The sequence below is a fragment of the Hypanus sabinus genome, chromosome 10 (assembly GCF_030144855.1).
Source record: "Hypanus sabinus isolate sHypSab1 chromosome 10, sHypSab1.hap1, whole genome shotgun sequence".
Classification (NCBI taxonomy): domain Eukaryota; kingdom Metazoa; phylum Chordata; class Chondrichthyes; order Myliobatiformes; family Dasyatidae; genus Hypanus; species Hypanus sabinus.
In genome coordinates, this window is record NC_082715.1 from 20542906 (window position 1) to 20563963 (window position 21058).

Sequence of the window (21058 nt, forward strand, 5' to 3'; positions counted from 1 at the left end):
AAGAATGAAAGACATAGGAGCAGGAGTAGGCCATCTGGCCCATCGAGCCTGCTCTGCCATTTAATAAGATCACGGCTGATCTGACCATGGACTCATCTCCTCCTATCTGCCTTTTCCCATAATGCTTAATTCCCCAACTATGCAAAATTCTATCCAATCTTCTCTTAAATATATTTACTAAGGTTACCTCCATGCTCCATTGGGCAGAGAATTCCACAGACTCACCACTCTCTGGGAACAGCAGTTCCTCCTCATCTCCGTCTTAAATCTACTTCCCCGAATCCTAAGGTTATGTCCTATGACAGAAACTATTAAAGTCAATGCTGGCTTTCAGAGCCATTTCATTTCCCACCTCCAAACTCACCCCATTAATCTCTCTTACATATGCCTAGCTTTAAAATGATGGGCAAGCAATTCAGAGGAATATAAGATAAATACTTCTGTGTTAACTCTCTTTTACTACGAACTGGGAGTCATTGTCTATAACAGTGACAGAAGCAGAGTTGATCAGGTCTTACAAAAGATAACTAAAGAGGCATTTTAAAGAAGTAATTTGTAGAGCCATAGGAAAACAGCAGGGAAACAGAACTGAGATCATTGTCTAAGCAAGAGCTAGAAGGAACCCAATAGATCAAATGGCCTCCTGCTAAGCTCAAACAATTCTGTTAATTTGGTCACAAGCCAGCCATCTCTGTGCTTTTTGACTGAACATAATACTTTTGGTCGTGCTCCTTAAGCAAGCAAATATATCTGGAAGAATTACATGTTACTGTGGCAGACAATAATTCAGAGATTCAAATGACTGGGCAGACAATTTCGACAATATAAGTAATGTAATTTGCAATGAGAGAAAAATACTGAGAATCAGTCTCTTTGATAATTAGTAAGCAAAAATGATGGAAGATTATAAAATCAACAACTTTTCCCTTGTTCTACCATAAAATGACACATTAATGGATAAATTAGAAACCGTAGATTCAATTGTGAACAAATGGTTCTTACAGAACACCATAAATAAAGGCAAATCATTTATGGACAGTTTTTTTCTGAATAAATTAACATAAATATATGTCATGTCATTTTACTGAATACCACACCTTTTTATTGTTGTCTATCCAATTTTCTTCCCACCTGTCAAAAATGCTAATCCAAATTCTGAGCATTTTCACCTAGCAGAATCAGAATGCAGTATTCCAATAATTGCAGCACAGATTTTATTATCTCAGTCACATCCAGCCACCAATATTTTCTTTAGAGCTTTCGCACCAGTCACATTGGCAAGTTGGCAAGGCCAAATCCCTGCCTTTTCCAGTGAAGCCAACTTATAATTATGCAAACTGCAATCTGCTGAAAAATGCATGATCCTTATGTCATTTTAAAACACAACTGCCAAGAAATTTTATTGTGTTGGAAAACATTTTTGTGCAGTTCACAGCTGAACTTTATCAAAAACCTGTCTCCTCCTCTATAACAGAAGACTCCCTTTGCACTTGATGACCCACATTAACTAAAGTCTGCCCTACTTTAGTTAGTCTCTGCCTACAAGTTTGAGATATCCATTGCCCTCCAGGCAAGTTTTACTTTGAATAATTTTCTGAACTTGTTCCTTCTCTCCAAATACCACTCAGTTATTACCTGCCCAAATTATCAATACTCTTGATCACCTCAACAACCACCCCCAATTCCAATCACTTCATTGCCAGATCATCATCTTTTTGCCTGACCCCATTCCGTTCTCTTTCAAACAGATGTCTAATCATAACTATTGACAAGTTACTTCTCTATGTGCCTAGCATCAAACCCCTATCTTGCTCCTGCCACATTGTAACCCATTTCTATTCAGTCACCAACCTGCTTAATTGGTCCTCACCCAGGCTATTCCTCTCTCTGATCATCCCTTACCTCTGAGTCTGACCTGCAATTTCTTGCACCTAATACTAAAATCCATTTTTAGTTCTGAACTTCTTGGTGTCCAGTTCCAACTCCCCACCCCTAACAAAACAGTCTGAAGAACACCTATCCTCTTTATAAAGAGGATTGATGTTAAAAGCAGGATTTACAGGGTAATATAAATCCTGCTTTTACCATCAATCATCTTCATAAACCATTGATCCATTTTCATCCTTCACTAATCCACACTCTGCCTCCCAATTCTCCTTACTCTTTCCATCCTTATGTCTTGCAGCACGATTGATTTCTTTCTAATGACTTTGGAGTCCTGAAGTGTGCATGGCCTATTCCATTGTCCACAATACCTTGAGCCTCATGCAGGACTCCAATGGAAGAGAGTGTAAAATTTTATAGAAAACTGACTCAGCCACCATACAGGGCTGTCTTAATGTGCCTTTGCATTTCAAGCCCTATCAGCAATGCTTTTGCCTTTAAACAAATGTGATTCAAGTGCTTGAACCTGTCATTAGTGGTTTCTCCTGGGTAATCCAACAACCTTGCTCTTATCTGCTCATAAAATGCAACAAAAAGTGAAAATGAGCTCACTAATGTAAGGTTATTGGACTGGATATGTCCAGGTTGTACTTTAATTCCAACTCAATTCATTAGGTCAGATTAACATAAATTGTGAAACTGCTCTCTTTGAGCTGATATTTACCCTAAAGAGAAGTTGACACTTTTTCAAAGCGAAGAATGATCAACCCAAATCTTATGATTACTGTATCATTAACTTAACAAATATAATACCCTATGTAGTATACATAATACCAATGGGCCCAGCTCTTTAAATGAACTGGTGCCAAAGTACATTTTGTGAAAAGCAGCAAAGGGCGTCAAGTTATCCAAATCTTTTCCTGAAGCTTGCCACCTGGAATGTAATGGAAAAAGTATTGAACAATGTTAGAGTTTGATACTAGTGCACATACAGAGCGATGTAGGCGAGGCAGCCAGAGAAATGATGAAACCAGAAGGTTCGAAAACTGTTGCAGAAATTTTAGTGTTCTCTCTCCATCTCCCGACATTATCAAAAATGCAGTGGATGCAAACCAGTCATGTCCAGCATAGCCTCCCTGTAGACAGCCTATAAATTGCAGTCAAGGAAATCTGACAGCATAAATCAGTTTCTGAGGCTTATCACTCTTGTTATGTTTCTATCAGTTAATTTGAATCCGGGTCTTACAGCCCCCTAAGTGCAGAGGAAATTTGCTAGATTGTTCAACTGAATGAGATTTTTAAAAATATAATTATATGGCTGAGGTGAAAAGTCTTATGAATATTAAGAAGCTTAAAGGTATGGATAGAAGTGTAAATATTTAATTAAATAATGTAACTGACTTTAATTTATATTATTTTACTTTCTAGTGCTAAAATTCTTAAGTTAAAATTTGAACTACAAACTTCTGATGTACTGATGCTCAGCACTATGTTCAATTATTGATGGTAATATTGTACAGCACTTCAGCTTTGGGGAGAAACAGTATTCAGAATCCTTAAATAAGATGTTTTCAAGCAAACCTGTGATCTTTTCACTGGTCACTGTAATTACAGCATTACCAAAAGAAGAGACCAAAGTTATTGCTCTAACGATGGAGCTTAACAACAGACAGTCTTTCCTGCCTCTTTGTGTGCATTCCATGATAACTCTACAAGTTTTAAAATGTAACATATGACCATAATTTTCTCAGATAATATATTGAATTTTGATAGTGGAAAATTACTGAAAGATTATTAAATGTTAATCAGATTCTAAATATTCTATTCTAAATAAAAATAATTGTGAACTTGAAACAGTTAGATTCTGATGTAGTACGCATTTCGCAAAATTTAAAGTAAAATAGTCAAATTCATCTAGGAGCTATAAGCAGTTTTGGATAAATAAACAAAATGGCAATTGAAGCAGCAATATATGTTACATATAAAATATATCAAATTGCAAATGATCTTCAAAAATGGAGCTGCAATGACACTGATGATTTAATTGTGACCTCAAATTATGCCTTGTGTGGTGACTTGCGACTGAATTCAAAAGGAACAGAAAATAAAATAAATTTGGAATCACATTCAATATCTCAAGACTTCTTCAGTAAAACTACAGTCATGAATATATTATTAATTTTTTTGCATAGTAGAAGAATATGAATTTTGGATGAATAAACTATGACCCAAGATTATTTTATAACAAAAAAACCTTGTGTGGAAATTGTTTGTTAGTTTGAACAATGATTCTGGATTTCCACTTTTTTTCCAGTTTAAGGCAAACTAATAATGTGGACATTATTTTTGCAGCTGAAAATAACAATAATCATGATTTGATCAACAATTGATGTTTCTATCATTTGCTTTTCCTCTGCTCTCAAGTAACATCAATGGGATGGCAGCTCTAAAAAGGTGCAGCACAGGAAATTAGGTAAACTTTAAAGGGTCCTGATGCCCAATCTTCATTTTTTTATTAATAATTTGAATGAGAATGCAGAAGCATAAGACCATAAAATATAAGAGAAGGCCATTCAGCCCATTGAGTCTGCTCTGCCATTCAATCATGAGTTGATCCAATTCTACCAGTCAAGAACCTATGTATCTCTGCCTTAACTTGGCCTCCCCAGCCGCTCATGGCAACAAATTCCACAGATTTACCACCCCAACTAGAGTAAGGAAGGACCTGATGTACCCCTCATACAATCTCTTCTCCCTCCTGCTGTCTGAGAAAAGGCTCCGAAGCATTCGGGCTCTCACGACCAGACTATGTAACAGTTTCTTCCCCCAAGCTATCAGACTCCTCAATACCTGAAGCCTGGACTGACACCTTGCCCTATTGTCCTGTTTATTATTTATTGTAATGCCTGCACTGCTTTTGTGCACTTTATGCAGTCCTGTGTAGGTCTGTAGTCTAGCGTAGCTTTCTCTGTGTTGTTTTTTTTTACATAGTTCAGTCTAGTTTTTGTACTGTGTCATGTAACACCATGGTCCTGAAAAACATCTCATTTTTACTATGTACTGTACCAGCAGTTATGGTCGAAATGACAATAAAAGTGACTTGACTTGACATGACACATCTCTGTTCTAAATGGACGTCCTTCAATCCTGAAGTCTTATTCTCTTGTCCTAGACTCCCCTACCATGGAAAGTAACTTTGCCATATCTAATCTGTTCAGGCCTTTTAACATTCAGAATGTTTCAATGAGATCACCCCCCCCACGACCACCCACCATTCTCCTGAACTCCAGGGAATACAGATCAAGACCTGCCAGTCGTTCCTCATATGGTAACCCTTTCATTCCCAGAATTATTCTCGTGAATCTTTGAACCCTCTCTGATGTCAGTATATCCTTTGTAAAATAAGGAGCCCAAACTGCACACAACACTCCAAGTGCGGGCTCACAAGTGCCATATAGAGCCTCAGCATCACACCCCTGCCCTTATATTTTATATCTCTAAAAATGAATGCCAACATTGCATTCACATTCTGCACCACTAACTCAACCTGGAGATTAACCTTTAGGGTATCCTGCACAAGGACTCCCAAGTCCATTTCCATCTCTGCATTTTGAATTCTCTCCCGATCTAAATAATAGTCTGCCTATTTATTTCTTCCACCAAACTCCATGACCATACACTTTCCAACATTCTATTTAATTTGCCACTTCTTTATCCAATTCCCTAAACTATCTAAGTCTCTCTGTAGGCTCTCTGTTTCCTCAACACTACCCGCTCCTCCACCTATCTTTGTATCATCAGCAAATTTAGCCACAAATCCATTAATTCCATTGTCCAAATCATTGACATACATCGTAAAATGTATAGGATAGACCAGCCAGAATAGGACACCTTTATTTCCACTCACTGTTTTCTGCCAATCAGCCAATGCTCCACCCATGCTAGTAACATAACATAGAAACCTTACAGCACAATGCAGGCCCTTCGGCCCACAAAGCTGTGCCAAACATGCCCCTTCCTTAGAAATTACTAGGCTTACTATAGTCCTCTATTTTACTAAGCTCCATGTACCTACCTAAAAGTCTCTTAAAAGACCCTATCGGATCCGCCTCCACCACCATTGCTGGCGGCCCATCCAACACTCTCACCACTCTCTGAGTAAAAAACTTACCCCTGACATCTCCTCTGTACCTACTCCCTAGCACGTTAAATCTGTGTCCTCTTGTGTCAACCATTTCATCCCTGGGAAAAAGCCTCTGACTATCCACACAATCAATGCCTCTCATCATCTTATACACCTCTATCAGGTCACCTCTCATCTTCTGACACTCCAAGGAGAAAAGGTCGAGTTCACTCAACCTATTCCCATAAGGCATGCTCCCCAATCCAGGCAGCGTCCTTGTAAATCTCCTCTGCACCCTTACTATAGTTTCCACATCCTTCCTTTAGAGAGGCGACCAAAACTGAGTACAGTACTACAGTCTGACCAGGGTCCTATATAGTTGCAAGATTACATCTCGGCTCCTAAATTCAATTCCATGTTTGATGAAGGCCAATACACCGTACACCTTCTTAACCACAGAGTCAACCTGCTCACCTGCTTAGAGCGTTCTATGGACTCGGACTCCAAGATTCCTCTGATCCTCCACACTGCCAAGAGTCTTACCATTAATACTATATTCTGCCATCATATTTGACATACCAAATTGAACCACTTCACACTTATCTGGGTTGAACTCCATCGGCCAATTCTCAGCCTAGTTTTGCATCCTATCAATGTCTCACTATAAACTCTGTCAGCCCTCCACACTATCCACAATACCTCCAACCTTTGTGTCATCAGCAAACATACTAACCCATCCCTCCACTTCCTCATCCAGTTCATTTATAAAAATCATGAGGAGTAAGGGTCCCAGAAAAGATCCCTGAGGCACCCCACTGGTGACCAACCCCCATGCAGAATATGACCTGTCTACAACCACTGGGCAAGCCAGTTCTGGTTGCACAAAGCAATGTCCCCTTGGATCCCATGCCTCTTTACTTTCTCAATAAGCCTTGCATGGGGTACCTTATTAAAAGCCTTGCTGAAATCCATATACCCTACATCTACTGCTCTTCCTTCACCAATGCATTTATTCACATCCGCAAAAAATTCAATCAGGCTCATAAGGCATGACCTGTCCTTGACAAAGCCATGCTGACTACTCCTAATCATATTATACCTCTCCAAATGTTCTTAAATCCTGCCTCTCAGGATCTTCTCCATCAACTTACCAACCACTGAGGTAAGACTCACTGGTATATCATTTCCTGTGCTATCTCTACTCCCTTTCTTGAATAAAGGAACAACATTTGCAACCCTCCAAACCTCTGGAACCTCTCCCATCCCCATTGATGATGCAAAGATCATCACCAGAGGCTCAGCAATCACCTCCCTCGTCTCTCACAGTAGCCCAGGGTACATCTCATCTGGTTCCGGAGACTTATCCAACTTGATGCTTTCCAAAAATTCCAGCACATCCTCTTTCTTAATATCTACATGCTAAGCTTTTCAGTCTGCTGAAAGTCATCACGACAATCACCAAGATCCTTTTCCATAGTGAATACTGAAGTAAAGCATTCATTAAGTACCCCTGCTATTTCCTCTTGGTTCCATACACACTTTCCCACTGTAAAACTTGATAGGTGCTATTGTTTCTCTTCTTATCCTCTTGCTCTTCACATACTTGTAGAATGCCTTAGGGTTTTCCTTAATCCTGCCCAACAAGGCCTTCTCATGGCCCCTTCTGGCTCTCCTAATTTCCTTCTTAAGCTCCTTCCTATTAGCCTTATAATCTTTTAGATCTCTAACATTACCTAACTCTCTAAACCTTTTGTACGTTTTGCTTTTCTTCTTGACTAGATTTATTACAGCCTTTGGTTACCACGGTTCCTGTACCCTACCATACCTTCCCTGTCTCATTGGAACGTAACTATGCAGAACTCCACACAAATATCCCCTGAATATTTGCCACATTTCTTCCATACTTTTCCCTGAGGACATCTGTTTTCAATTTCAGCCTCCAATTTCCTGCCTGCTAACCTCATAATTCCCCTTACTCCAATTAAACATTTTTCTAACTTGTCTGTTTCTATCTCTCTCCAATGCCATTGTAAAGGAGACAGATTATGATCACTATCTCCAAAATGCTCTCCCACTGTGAGATCTGACACCCGACTCGGTTAATTTCCCAATACCAAATCAAGTACAGCCTCTCCTCTTGTAGGCTTATCTGCATATTGTGTCAAGAAACCTTCCTGAACACACCTAACAAACTCCACCCCATCTAAGCCCCTTGCTCCAGGGAGATGCCAATCAATACAGTATTCGGGAAATTAAAATCTCCCATCATGACAACTCTGTTATATTACATCTTTCCAGGATCTGTTTCCCTATCTGCTCCTCAATATCCCTGTTACTATTGGGAGGCCTATAAAAAAACACCCAGTAAAGTTATTGACCCCTTCCTGTTCCTAACCTCTACCCACAGAGACCCCATAGACAATTCCTCCATGGTGTCCACCTTTTCTGCAGCCGTGACATTATTTCTGATCTACAGTGCCACGCCCCCACCTCTTTTGCCTCCCTCCCTGTCCTTTCTGAAATATCTAAAACCCGGCACTTGAAGTAACCATTCCTGTCCCTGAGCCATCCACGTCTCTGTAATGGCCTCCACTTCCCTATAATTCCATGAGTTCTTATCTTGCTAAGCCGCTCATGTGCGACATCTTGTCAAAGGCCTTCTGAAAATTCAAGTACACTACATCTACTGCATCTACTTTGTCTACCTTGCTTGTAATTGCAGTAGGTTAGTCAGGCAGGATTTTTCTTTCAGGAAACCATGCTGGCTTTGGCCTAGCTTGTCATGTGCCTCCAGGTATCTTGTAATATCATCCATTTTGGACAATGTCACCCATCCAATCCATAATGTATTGGTTAGGCACAGGAGTACATTCAGCCAGAGACTCATTCCACCAAGATGCAACACTGAGCGTCATAGGAAGTTATTCCTGCCTGTGGCCATCAAACTTTACAATTCCTCCCTCGGAGTGTCAGACACCCTGAGCCAATAGGCTGGTCCTGGACTTATTTCCACTTGGCATAATTTACCTAATATTATTTAATTATTTATGGTTTTATATTGCTCTATTTCTACACTATTCTTGGTTGGTGCGACTGTAAGGAAACCCAATTTCCCTCGGGATCAATAAAGTATATCTGTCTATCTCTCTCTTAACAATAAATTCCAACAGCTTCCCAATCACTGATGTCAGGCTAACAGGTCTATAGTTTTCTTTCTGCTGCCTCCCACCTTTCTTAAATAGCGGAGGAGTAACATTTGCAATTTTCTAGTCATCTGGTACAATGCCAGAATCTATCAATTCTTGAAAGATCATTGTTAATGTCTCCAGCTTTTTCCTTCAGAACCTGAGGGTGCATTCCATTAGGTCCAAGAGATTAAACCACTCTGAGACCATTAAGCTTCCTGAGCACCATCTCAGTCGTAATTTTAACTGCACATACTTCACTTCCCTGACTCTCCAGAATATCCAGTATACTGCAGATGTTTTCCACTGTGAAGACGGATGGAAAATACACATTTAGTTCATCTGCCATCTTGGCATCTCTCATTACAATATCTCCAGCATCATTTTCTATTGACCCTAAAGATACCCTCAACTCTCTTTTGCCCTTTATATTCTTAAAAAAGCTTTTAGTATCTTCTTTGATATTAGTCATCAGCTTCTTTTTATAATTCAGCTTTTCCTTCCTAATGACCTTTTTAGTTTCTTTCTGCAAGTTTTTAAAAGCTTCCCAAACCTCTACCTTCCCACAAGCCTTGGCTTCCTTGTATGCCCTCTCATTTGCTTTTACTTTGGCTCTGACTTCACTTGTCAGCCATGGTAGTGTCCTTTTTCCATTCGAAAATTTCTTCTTAATTGGAATATATCTGTCTTGCACTTCCCTCACTATTCACAGAAATTTCAGCCACTGCTGCTTTGCTGTCCTTCCTGCTAGTGTCACTTTCCAGTTAACTTTGGCCAGTTCCCCTCTCATGTCATTGTAATTTCCTTCATTCCATTGAAATACTGACACATTGAAATTTAGTTTCTCCTTCTCAAAATTCAAAGTGAACTCAATCATATTGTGATCACTGTTCCCTAAGGGTCCCTTAACCTTAACCTCTCTTATCACCTCTGGATCATTGCACAACACCCAATCCAGCACAGCCAATCCCCTAGTGGGCTCAACAATAAGCTGTTCTAAAAAGCCATTTCTTAAGACATTGTACAAATACTCTCAGCAACACGTACAACATGCTGGAGGAACTCAGCATGTCGGGCAGCATCTGTGGAAACGAGCAGTCAATGTTTTGGGTTGAGACCCTTCATCAGGACTCCAAATTCTCTCTTGAGGTCCAGTACTGGCCTGGTTTTCCCAATCCACTTTCATGTTAAAATTCCCAATGATTACCATGATATTGCCCTTCTTACACATCTTTTCTGTCTCCTGCTGTAACTTGTAATCCACATCCCAGATGCTGTTTGCAGGCCTGTATACAACTGCAATTAGGATCTTTTTACCCTTGCCATTTCTTAACTCAACCCATAGAAACTTTTGCACCTTCTGATCTTATGTCATCTATTTCTAATGATTTAATATTATTTCTTATACACAGGGCCACACCAACTCCTCTGCCTACTAACCTATCTTTCCAATGCACTCTATATCCTTGGATGTTCAACTCCCAATAGTACGATTAGTAATTTTGTGGATGACACAAAAAGTTGAAGGTGTGATGGACAGGAAAAAAGGTTCAATCACAAAAAAGGGAAAATCTAGAGATGTTGGAAATCCAAGAAAAAAATGGTTCCCTAGGTGTACAAAAGCCACAGATCTACTGAAAAATTGGGCAAAGGAATTTAACACTGATAGGCACAAAGTGATGCATTTTGGGAAGTTAAGCACCGAGACTGAGGGGTTCAAGTACATAAATCCCTGGAAGTGGTGACATGGGTAGACAAAGTGATAAAGAAGTTGTATGACACACTTGCTTTCAACAGACTTGAGTACTAGAGTTGGGAGGTCATGTTACAGCTAGACAAAATATTAGTGAAACCACAAGTGGAAAATTGTGTTGCATCCTGCTGGTTGTCCAGAAAAGACTTACAGTACAAGTACATTGCAAGGACTGGAGAGTGTGAATTATAAAATACATTGTTTTTTCCTGGCATGATGGAGGCTGAGAGAAGTTCTTATAGAAGTTTAAAAAATCATGAGGGAACTGATAAGGTAGATCATATTTCATGCCTCCCCATGTTACGTACTGTAAAAGGGTTTAAGGTGAGAGGGTAAACTGTCTTGGTAAGTGTACAGTGTACTCTGTGAAGTCATAGACTATCGAGATAAGTCATCTTAATATAAGAAAATTCTAGAAATATATAGGAAACTCCTTCAGGTGCCAGAAAAGAAAACTAGAAACTTGCTTTCATAATGGAAATTTCTTGTCAAACTTAAATTCTAATGAGAGCTCTCTACCTGTAATACTGATGCATCGTTTTTATTACATATTCCCGTTTACAAATTTTTCAGGCTTGCAACTTTATGATTTACCAAACTATGGCAGAATAACTTTGAGAAAAACATCCAAAAAACATCGTTTTAGAGTTCCACCACAAATCATAATTTATAACTTAATCTTTTGTAAAACAGTAAGTGATGAATTATTAACTTACCACCTCATGAAGAACTGGGTGTGACATAAAGAAAAGTGATCTTATGACATCAGTTGATTCAGATCTACAGCAGCAAGTTGCTGATGATAGAAATTCACTTGGTACACAGTACAAAATAAGCTGAGTGAAAAAACTAAATAAATGTTTATTACTTCTCCCACCTAGTTACCCCTCCTATTTCAACTTCACCATGCCCACCCCCCAAAAAATCACAGGTTGATTATATTATCAATATATAAAATAATAATAATGGGGAAAAACAAATTCTTCTGGTGGAATTGAAAACATGGAGAAGGTGTTTTGGGAATACAGATATAAAATGGTTTTGATTAAGGATTAAATATTCAAATTATGAAATATCAAAGCACAAACAAGGATACAAAGTGAACTATTTATGGCAATTTGCTGTTGTTTCAAAAATCTTTCACAGTGCATCAGCAGAACTGCAAGTTCCTTATCAGAATCAGGCTTTAGTACCCCAAGGAATCTGCCATACCTGCAAAAAGAGAAATTATTAAACATAGCAGGTTATGAGAGTATTCTCTCGACATTGATATTTAGCATTGACTAGTTTTCTGCATAGAAAAATAATACATCTGTAGGGTTGTGTCACAACAGGAAGACATTTGATCTAGCTATTGGTTCAAATTATCAAACAGAAAGGCAAATGACACAATATGGATATGTTAGATAAAATATTTTTTAAAATGTCAAATTTGAAGTAAATATTTGTTTTGTAACAGCACTGGTGCCACCTAATGCAAAGAAAGCTAAATTACATCAATGAACCAAAAAAATTTATAAGTTATTATCATTCATCCAATTGTACAATTAAGAATTCTGTGTTCTTTTCTGTTTAATTTTCAGACATAGTGAATTAAAGCAAGTTTAACACCTGCTTATAGATATACAAAAACTGCAAAATACCTGACAACCATCTTTATTCCAAGCTGTTGAATAGGAGAAAGACTGAGGTCCTTGACACCAGTTTCAGTTGCTATGAAAACAAGAAATATCACATTTAATAATCAGATGAAAGTTATTCATATTCAGTACAGTGCAATATCATTTCAAAAGCCATACACCAGGAAGCAGAAATATTGGTTAAGTAAAACATTATGCCTATAAGACATTGTACTTCCACTACATACCATTTTATACAAAATTAATTGCTGAAATATTAAAAATACTACTTCAGAGAATTAAGATTTCACAATGTAAAAAAAAATTGCAAGATGATGAGTGGGAGCAATTACACAATGGACTGCAAGATTTCATTATTATAAAAATACTGAATCTGATTTGCCATCTGTGGGGGTTGATGAACTACACTAACATGATCTAGCTGATCAAACTGACCCTCTATTATCAAAAAGTTCTCCCAAATAAGTAAAACAGGCCACTTACAGCCTGCTAATCAGATATATTTACAAACAACTTAAATAATCCCAAATCTTGAATAAATGAGAGGGGAAAACAATGTATTTCATTAAAGATAATTTAAAGTGCTAAATTAATTAAAACATAAATATAAAACAAAAATTAAAAAAGATTTCCAGATGGTATGTTGCCTTCCAGCTGCCAGGATAGGGATTTCTCAGACTGGATCCACAGCATCCTAAGTGGAAGGGTAAGCAGCAAGAGGTCACTATACATATTGGTACCAATGACAAAGGTAGGAAAAGGGATGAGGTCCTGAAGAGTTAATATGGCAAGCTAGGCAGGAAGCTAAAAACCAAGTACCTCAAACGTGGTAATGTCTGGATTGTTGCCCATACCATGTGTCATTGAAGCTAAGAATAGGATGACATGATAGATGAATGTGTGACTGAAAAACTGGTGCGGGGGACAGGGTTCAAATTTACCGGTCATTGGGATCTCTTCTGGGGAAGGTATGACTGAAGCAAAAGGGATGGGTTACACCTGAAATTGAGAGAGACCAATACATTTTCAGGCAGGCTTGGGGAGGGTTTAAACTAAGTAGACAGGGAGATGGGATCCAAAGTGATAGATGAAACAGTTAGTGTTAAGTTAGGTACAATGTGTAAAGAGACTGTGAGAAAAGGTAGTAAGTTGAAGAATGTGAGGTCAGCATAGAACAAGCCAATGTGCTGGAACATGGTGAGTTTGGAAAGAGGATGTGCAGGAACTTCTGAAAAATATTAGGATAGGTAAATGCCTGGGGTCAGACGGGATATACACCAGGTTACCATGGGAATCAAGGGAAGAGATTTCTGTGCCATTGGGGATGATTTTTGCATATTCATTGGCCACAGGAGCAGTACCAAAAGACTGGAGGATGATGGTTACCATTCGTTTGTTCAAGAAAAGTTACCGGGATGGTCCTAGGAATTATAGACCTGTGAGTCTTACATCAAAGGTAAGCAAACGATTGGAGAAGATTCTTAGAAACAGGGTTTATAAGCTAAGCGAGATAGGGTTTTTTCTCTTTGGAGTGATGGGGATGGGAAGTGCCTTGATAGAGATGTGTAAGATGATAAGAGATATAAATACAGTGGGCAGACAGCATCACTTTTCCTAGAGCTGCTATTGCTAATATGGGAGAGCATAATTTTAAGGTGATTGGAGGAAAATATAGGGGGGATATCAGAGGCATTTTTTTTAGATAAGTGGTAAGTGCATAGAACACACTGTCAGGGGTGGTGGTAGAGGCAGATACATTAGGGGCATTTAAGCACATGGATGAAAGAAAAATGGAGGGGCATATGGGAAGGAAGAATTATAAACCCCTCTTGTTCATGTAGGTTAAAAGGTTGGCACAACATCATCAGATGAAGGGCCTATACTATTCTATGCAATGCCACATAAGAGATTAGCTAATTAGCAGGCAAAAATAGTCAATAGCTCTCAAACCTGAGGATGATTACAAAAAGAGGATTTTAACCTAGGTGCGTGGCCTCTTCTTAGTATTCTTTTCTCAGCCCTATTAGTTTGGCATAGGACTAAAGACACATTAATAAGGTTTGGCCACAAAATTCTTTTCAATGAAACAGCATGCCAAAAAATTTAAATAAAGCCAAGAATTCAATAAAATCCCTCCACCACTACTGAAGTTCATAACATTTACAACAGTACAATTGTCTGCTTTCTTGAGAGAAGAGGATGCTTTAAATTTAGGAGTAAAGGAAGAGGCAGTATATAATTAGATTGGATAAATGATTGGCAATCTTCAAAGTAGAAAAATCAGCCATCTTGGATGGAATTCAAACCATATTATTGAGAGAAACAAGGGTGGGAAATCTGATGACAGTCACTACAATATTCCACTCCTCTTTCAAGATATTGTTTTAGAGAGCAGAAGGACTGCAGGTATATAAAAAAATTCTGTTTAAAAACTAAGGGTGATAAACCCAGCAACTACAAACCAATTAGCTAAGTGGAAAGAGGAGGGAAACAATTAGAAGCAAAAATCCAGAACAAGATTATTTGGCATTTGGGAGTTGCAGGGACTAATAAACATAAGTTCATAAGCTTTAATTAAGCAAAAAAAAGCTGCTAAAGGAATACAGCGGGTCAAAAGGTATATGTGGAGACAAAAGGGACAGATGTCATTGCAAGCTGAGACTCTGCATCAGGACCGAGAATTGTAGAAGGAAATAGCTGGTATGAAGTCCTGGTGTGTGTGTCTGTCTCTGTGGGAGGGGGAGACGTAGGTGAGACAGGTGAAAGGAGGGAGATGATGGGCGGGTGTAGCCAGATGGGGAAGGGTTGGGAGACACTGGCAGGTGGATGAAAGGTAGAAACAGGTAAGGAGAGAAAAAAGTAGCCAAGAAGATAAGGTTGAAGTGAACACATAGTTTGGAAGGTGCTAAGTTGCAACACAAGAGACTGCCAATGCTGCAAGGTGATAAGTGAAATCAGAAATTGAAGGAATGGAACCAGTTGGGGGAGGAGAATGAACTTGGATGACACAGGTGGGAGATGGGGGGTTGGAAATACTGATGATGGAACTCTTTGTTTTGATACAGGGTCTTGGCCAGAAATGGAAACTGTCTCTTTGCCTCCACATACCCTGCTTGACCCACTGAATTCCTCTAACAGTGTGCTTTTTGATCTGTTCCAGCAACCACAGTTTCTTGTGTCTCCCAGTTTTTACTAAATTTACCTGAGCCTCTTGATTAAATAAGGAAGCCAGAAGTGAGCATGATACTCCACATGCTTTCTCACTAAAATCATATAAGAATTGTAGCAAGACTTCCATAATCTATTAATAAGACATAATGAACAGATAGGTCTTTCATTTTCTCTTTGATTAAGAGAACAGCTGCATCCCCTTTTCAACATTCTCAACAATCTGGAACCTCCCCTTGTCACAATAATTTATGCATTACACCAGCATCAAATTTATTGTAAAGTTTATTTCAGCACTTCATGGTTCTTCCAGAAAACTGCTTGCTGTACTAAGTATCATAACAATCGTAACTTGTTAAAATATTTTTTTATGAATCACAGATCACAGTATCACAGAGATGGGAATTTGTCATGTTATCAGCCTTAATTTATTATAAAACAGCATAGTTTCTGGTACTTGAGCAATTTCAAGGAAGGCAGGGCTGGTGGAGCTCTAACAGGCTAGTATTAAATATGACTCAAATGTTCCTCTGTCATCAGATATTTAGAAAATCTTACATCGAATTTGAAAGTATCTTACATCAAGTAGATGTCTCCATTGTGAGCTTTCAGTTTATCAACTATTGTTATATTAAAGAATGTACAGTGGATCTAGTAACATAAGATGAGCTTGAACTAGATAGAATTATAGGAGGTCAATTTGCCCATTAACTCAAATGTTGGCTCTTAGTCGAGCACCTTATCAGTCTCATGCCTTCCCCAGAGCCCTGCCAATTATTTCCTTAATTACCTATCTGATTCTGCTTCCATTGGTCCTGCTAGCCACTGAAGTCACAACTACTCTTTGCATGAAAGTTTGCACTTCCTCAAAGTTGAACCAAAACTATAAATGTATGAACGGTCTAGAATTGATCAGTCAACATTTTGTACTCCTGTACCAAATCTTCTCAATATTATTTTGTTACAAGAACCACATCTTTGGCGTCTCCAAGCTTATTGCTGAATGTTTTATACCAGCAGTCATAAAAGTAAATCATTCTAAAGGACAAAAACTAATAAATGTTGTCAGCACACTTCCAGAGGTTATCATTAAACACATGATTTCAAGGAACATTAAAAAATCATAACACAATTATTGGGAGTCAATGTGGTCATGACTATTAGTTCCTGTTATACATTACAATTAGTTATAAAAATAACACACAAAAATTAGAGGCTTACTGTTTTACAGTTTGTCAAACAGTTTTACTGTTTGTCAAACATTACATTGAAATTAAAGCAAATGGAATGAAAACAAAAATCTTGAAGTGTTACCCACTGAGATTTTTTGCTGTTCCATTCTGGTCAGATTTGAAGAACCAGATTTATGTTTATTGAAACTGAATTTATAGAGATGGGAAAAGAGGTTGAATTGTCATTCTTGGAAGGAAGCCAATCTTTTCTTTTCATTATGTTCGTATTTCTTGCCTCATAGATCAAAGGACAAACAATCAGGTTTTCATATCAACTCCACATGCAGCCACAGCTTTGCAAAAAGGTAATTTTGCTTTCATGAACAAAAATCCAATAGTAAACGAAAACTCACTTTGCTTTTAGTGACATGGATTTTGAACAGTAATAAATGAGTCTCATGTTGAAATGTATTCCTCTCCTCACTTAGAATTTGAGAAGAATTTTTAAGATCAATAAAGTGAACAGCAATAGTGAAATATAATGCAGAATAATTTTGATTACTAATTTCCTAACAATACTTTAATCCCATCAATTCAAGGTTATTTGCCAATTATTTCTGTTCTGACCATCTAAAGTCCAATATAGCTAAAATGATTAATTAATTAATCAATTATGATGCAGTTAAGGTCTGTATAAATTATTACTATTCAGGATTTTTTCATGTGGCAATAAGAAACTTTTGGTCATATCTTAACTCAGCTAGTTTCAAAAAATCACATCCTCAAAAATGAAGGGACAACATTTTTATCAAAATACAAACCAAATATCACAATTTGAAAAGGCCTGAATTCTGTAAAATTACAGATAGGCAGATGCAGACTGTGCAATCACTAATTTATTTGCTACTGTTTGGGAATTTTGTTTCAAAATTAATCAATCCCGGAACACAGTAACAGAAATGTTAGCCTATTAAACTGGCTATTCAGCATTTACGTGACAGGGTGAAAGAGAACTTTTTTTGATTTTTGTTATCATAATGTAATCTGTTCTATATTTGTCATATTTCTTCATAAAGAAAACTGCAGCAATAAACATTTTACATTTCCAGTGATTCAATTAAAATAAGTAAATTTTTACAACTTCAACATAATATATAAAAATATATTTTCCCTTTAACTGTAAAATATCAGTGTTTTTCCATTAGCACTCACATGCATTGCTTCTAGCCTTTTCATGGTCAAACATTTTTCTCCTTGAGGATCATTACTCATTTTGTGAAAAATCTGACAAATTAAAGTATTTATTATCACACTACATTTTTGTGATCTGTTTATAGGCTTAAGTGAAATGCACATGTTTCAAAAGCAGTTTTGAAAACCTTATACTACTTTCCTTGACCCTAAATTTCATCACTCTTCCTCTCCCACTTTGTCATTTGCTGTGTACCAGTTGTATCTAAATCACATAGCAGTGAAATCACTGAAGTTGAGTATGATTTTCTCCTAAGAGGTTGCCTATTGGTGGATCCTTAGGTGGCTGTTCAGCAGGGGTTCCCAACCGGGGGTCCTCAGCTAATAGTATGGGTCGATAAAAAAGTTTGGGGACCCCTGATGCTGAGGCTGATCCAGGATCCAAATATTTTAATGCAGTGTGGTCATGGGTAAGTGGAGGCTATGGCTAGTAGCTGGGTGTTTTGGTTGTTCAGTCTCCCCTTTTGCAAACACCTCTTGTTCTCTGTGGCACACAGGAGGTCACTCGCATGTAGCACAGCTCCCTCTTGAACAGATTTCCTCCAGGTTCATCTATTGAGTGCAATGTCTTCCCAGTTTTCAGATGTGATGTTAAATTTCTTCAGGCTGATTTTGATGTTAGCTTTCAAGTATTTCCTTTGCCCATCAGGGGCTTGCTGACCTTCGCTGAACTAGGAGTAATGACCTGTTTGAAGAGAACTGAGTTAGGCAGAATGTAACGTTGGAGCTGGTGTTGCTTTATCATGCTGGAAATGCTGTTCATGTTGGACTCCTTCAATACGTCATTCCACCTGATCTTCAAAATCTTTTGTAAGGCTTTTTGGTGGTATTGTTTCAGTGTTTTCAGGTGTTTACTCGAAGTGGCCCATGATTCATCTCCATACAGTAATGTAGGAAGGATGGCTACAGTATAGATCAAACGTAGGCCATGGTCTTCAAAGACTCATTCCTTAATCTTGCATAGGCACCACTGGCAATACTCAGGCAATGGTTGATCTTTGAATTGATGTCTGTTTTTGATGAGAGAATTCTGCCATGGTAGAGAAAGTGGTCTACATTTTCACGGGTAATACCATCAACTTTTATGGAGGGCTCAATAAGTGGCTGGTCTATTTTAATATTCAAAACAAGTCCTAGGGTCCTATATATATTGGTAAAGACATTCAGGATACATTGCATCTTAAATCACATGGTCACTTTCATCTATAAGCTTTGATGATGAGTGTTACTATGTTGCTTGGAAGCAAGGGAATTCATAAAGCCTGCACTTCTGCTAGGATTTATGTTTATTTCTCCCTCGTTGAAGGAATTTAAGTCTATTGAAGAACTTTTGCCACCATCACCACAAGACTTGTTAAGTCTATAGGGATCTGAAATAGATTCTTAGTCCTTACTGCCACATAAATCAGGTCCTTATAATTAAGTTCATTGATGCATTGAGAGGAATGTTTGAAAAACTCAAATTCAAATAGTTTTCACGTGATATTCCAAGTCATGCATGAATTATGTACATATACTTCTCAATTCAAATCTTTTCAATTCCTTTATTGCAAATAAAAGCAGAATATTTTATATTTGTCTTGTTAAAAGGAGATTTTATCTGCACAATTTTTGGAACTGAGATAAGGGAAATATAAGGAATCTATTCACGTAGTTCAGTCAGGGAAGTGGATATACAATTAAACGAACAGATAGTAAGAGATGTGAAGGAACAGAAGATTCTTGAAATGTATGTAAGTACTTAAAGGATAGGTCAATAGGATGGTCAATAAGCCAAATCCTCTATTAGCTGTGGCAAAGAATACGTGAGCAGTGAATTATACTGCAACCATACACAACGACTACAGACCAAGTACTGCGCACTTAATTTGAGTTATCTTCTTACAGGATATAATTCTACTGGAGAGGGTGCACAGGAGATTTATTGTTCATCATGAAAACACTGCATGCAATACTTACTGCAAACAGGATAGGGACATACCTTCAGAAATGCAAGATAAAACACTTAACAAATAGCCTATAAAATTGTGACAACTTATTTATCATTCCTTTATAGCATTTAATAATCACAGTTACATTTACAATAAAAGAGAATCTAACCACCTATCTTCAATATTCAACGATAATATCATCACTTAAAAAAATCCCACTGCACCCCAAAGAATTTAAAGATTAGCTTTACTTGTTACATATACTTGTAAAAACATCAAAACATACAGTGGAATGCATTGTTGACATCAATGACTAATGCAGTCAGTCCAAGGTTATGGGGGGGCAGCACCCTGCAATTGTTGCTATGCTTCCAGCGTCAACACAGCTTGCCCACATCTTATAACTCTAACCTGTAGCCTTTGGAATGTGGAAGGAAACCAGAGCAATTGCAGAAAACTCAAGCAGTCACCAAAAGAACGTATAAACTCCTTACAGACAGCAGTGGGAATTGAACCCTGATTGCTGATCGCTAGTGCTGTAAAGCATCACACCAGCCGCTATTCTAATATGCCACCTTTTTTGAATATTGATCAACAAATTTCCTGGACAAGTTACTTAAATTCTGCTCCAAGATGAGGCTAGTTAGAATATGGAGAGCGACTTCCCTAGCAGACTTCCAAAAGCCATTCCACTATCAACAAATTACAAGACAGGTAAGTATAAGAATATTCATCACTTGCTTAATGATTGTAATTCCAACAATTCAAAAAGCTCAATGTCATGGACAAAGAAATACATTTAATTGTTAGCCATACAAAATTCTAAATGCACTGCAACAATTTGTCAGGTCTCCTCAATTAATAACTCCTAAAGTCAGGACTTTCAGGACACAGAATGAACAAGGTGCATGAAAGTACCTCTACCTGCAATTTTTCCTCCAAGTCAAAAAA

At 37.9% G+C, this 21058-nt stretch overlaps 1 protein-coding gene across 4 annotated transcripts in view; it reads right to left on the bottom strand.

Annotated features, from left to right (window-relative positions):
- The window catches only part of tbc1d32 (TBC1 domain family, member 32), a 210966-nt gene that overhangs the window by 31589 nt on the left and 158319 nt on the right, over positions 1-21058 (bottom strand). For all 4 annotated transcript variants that reach the window (XM_059981480.1, XM_059981481.1, XM_059981478.1 and 1 more), the window contains 3 exons: positions 12589-12658; positions 12042-12157; positions 2877-3031 (listed from right to left, as the gene is read on the bottom strand). In XM_059981480.1, the coding sequence (XP_059837463.1) occupies positions 2877-3031; positions 12042-12157; positions 12589-12658 (341 nt within the window). The remainder of the gene's footprint in view (positions 1-2876; positions 3032-12041; positions 12158-12588; positions 12659-21058) is intronic.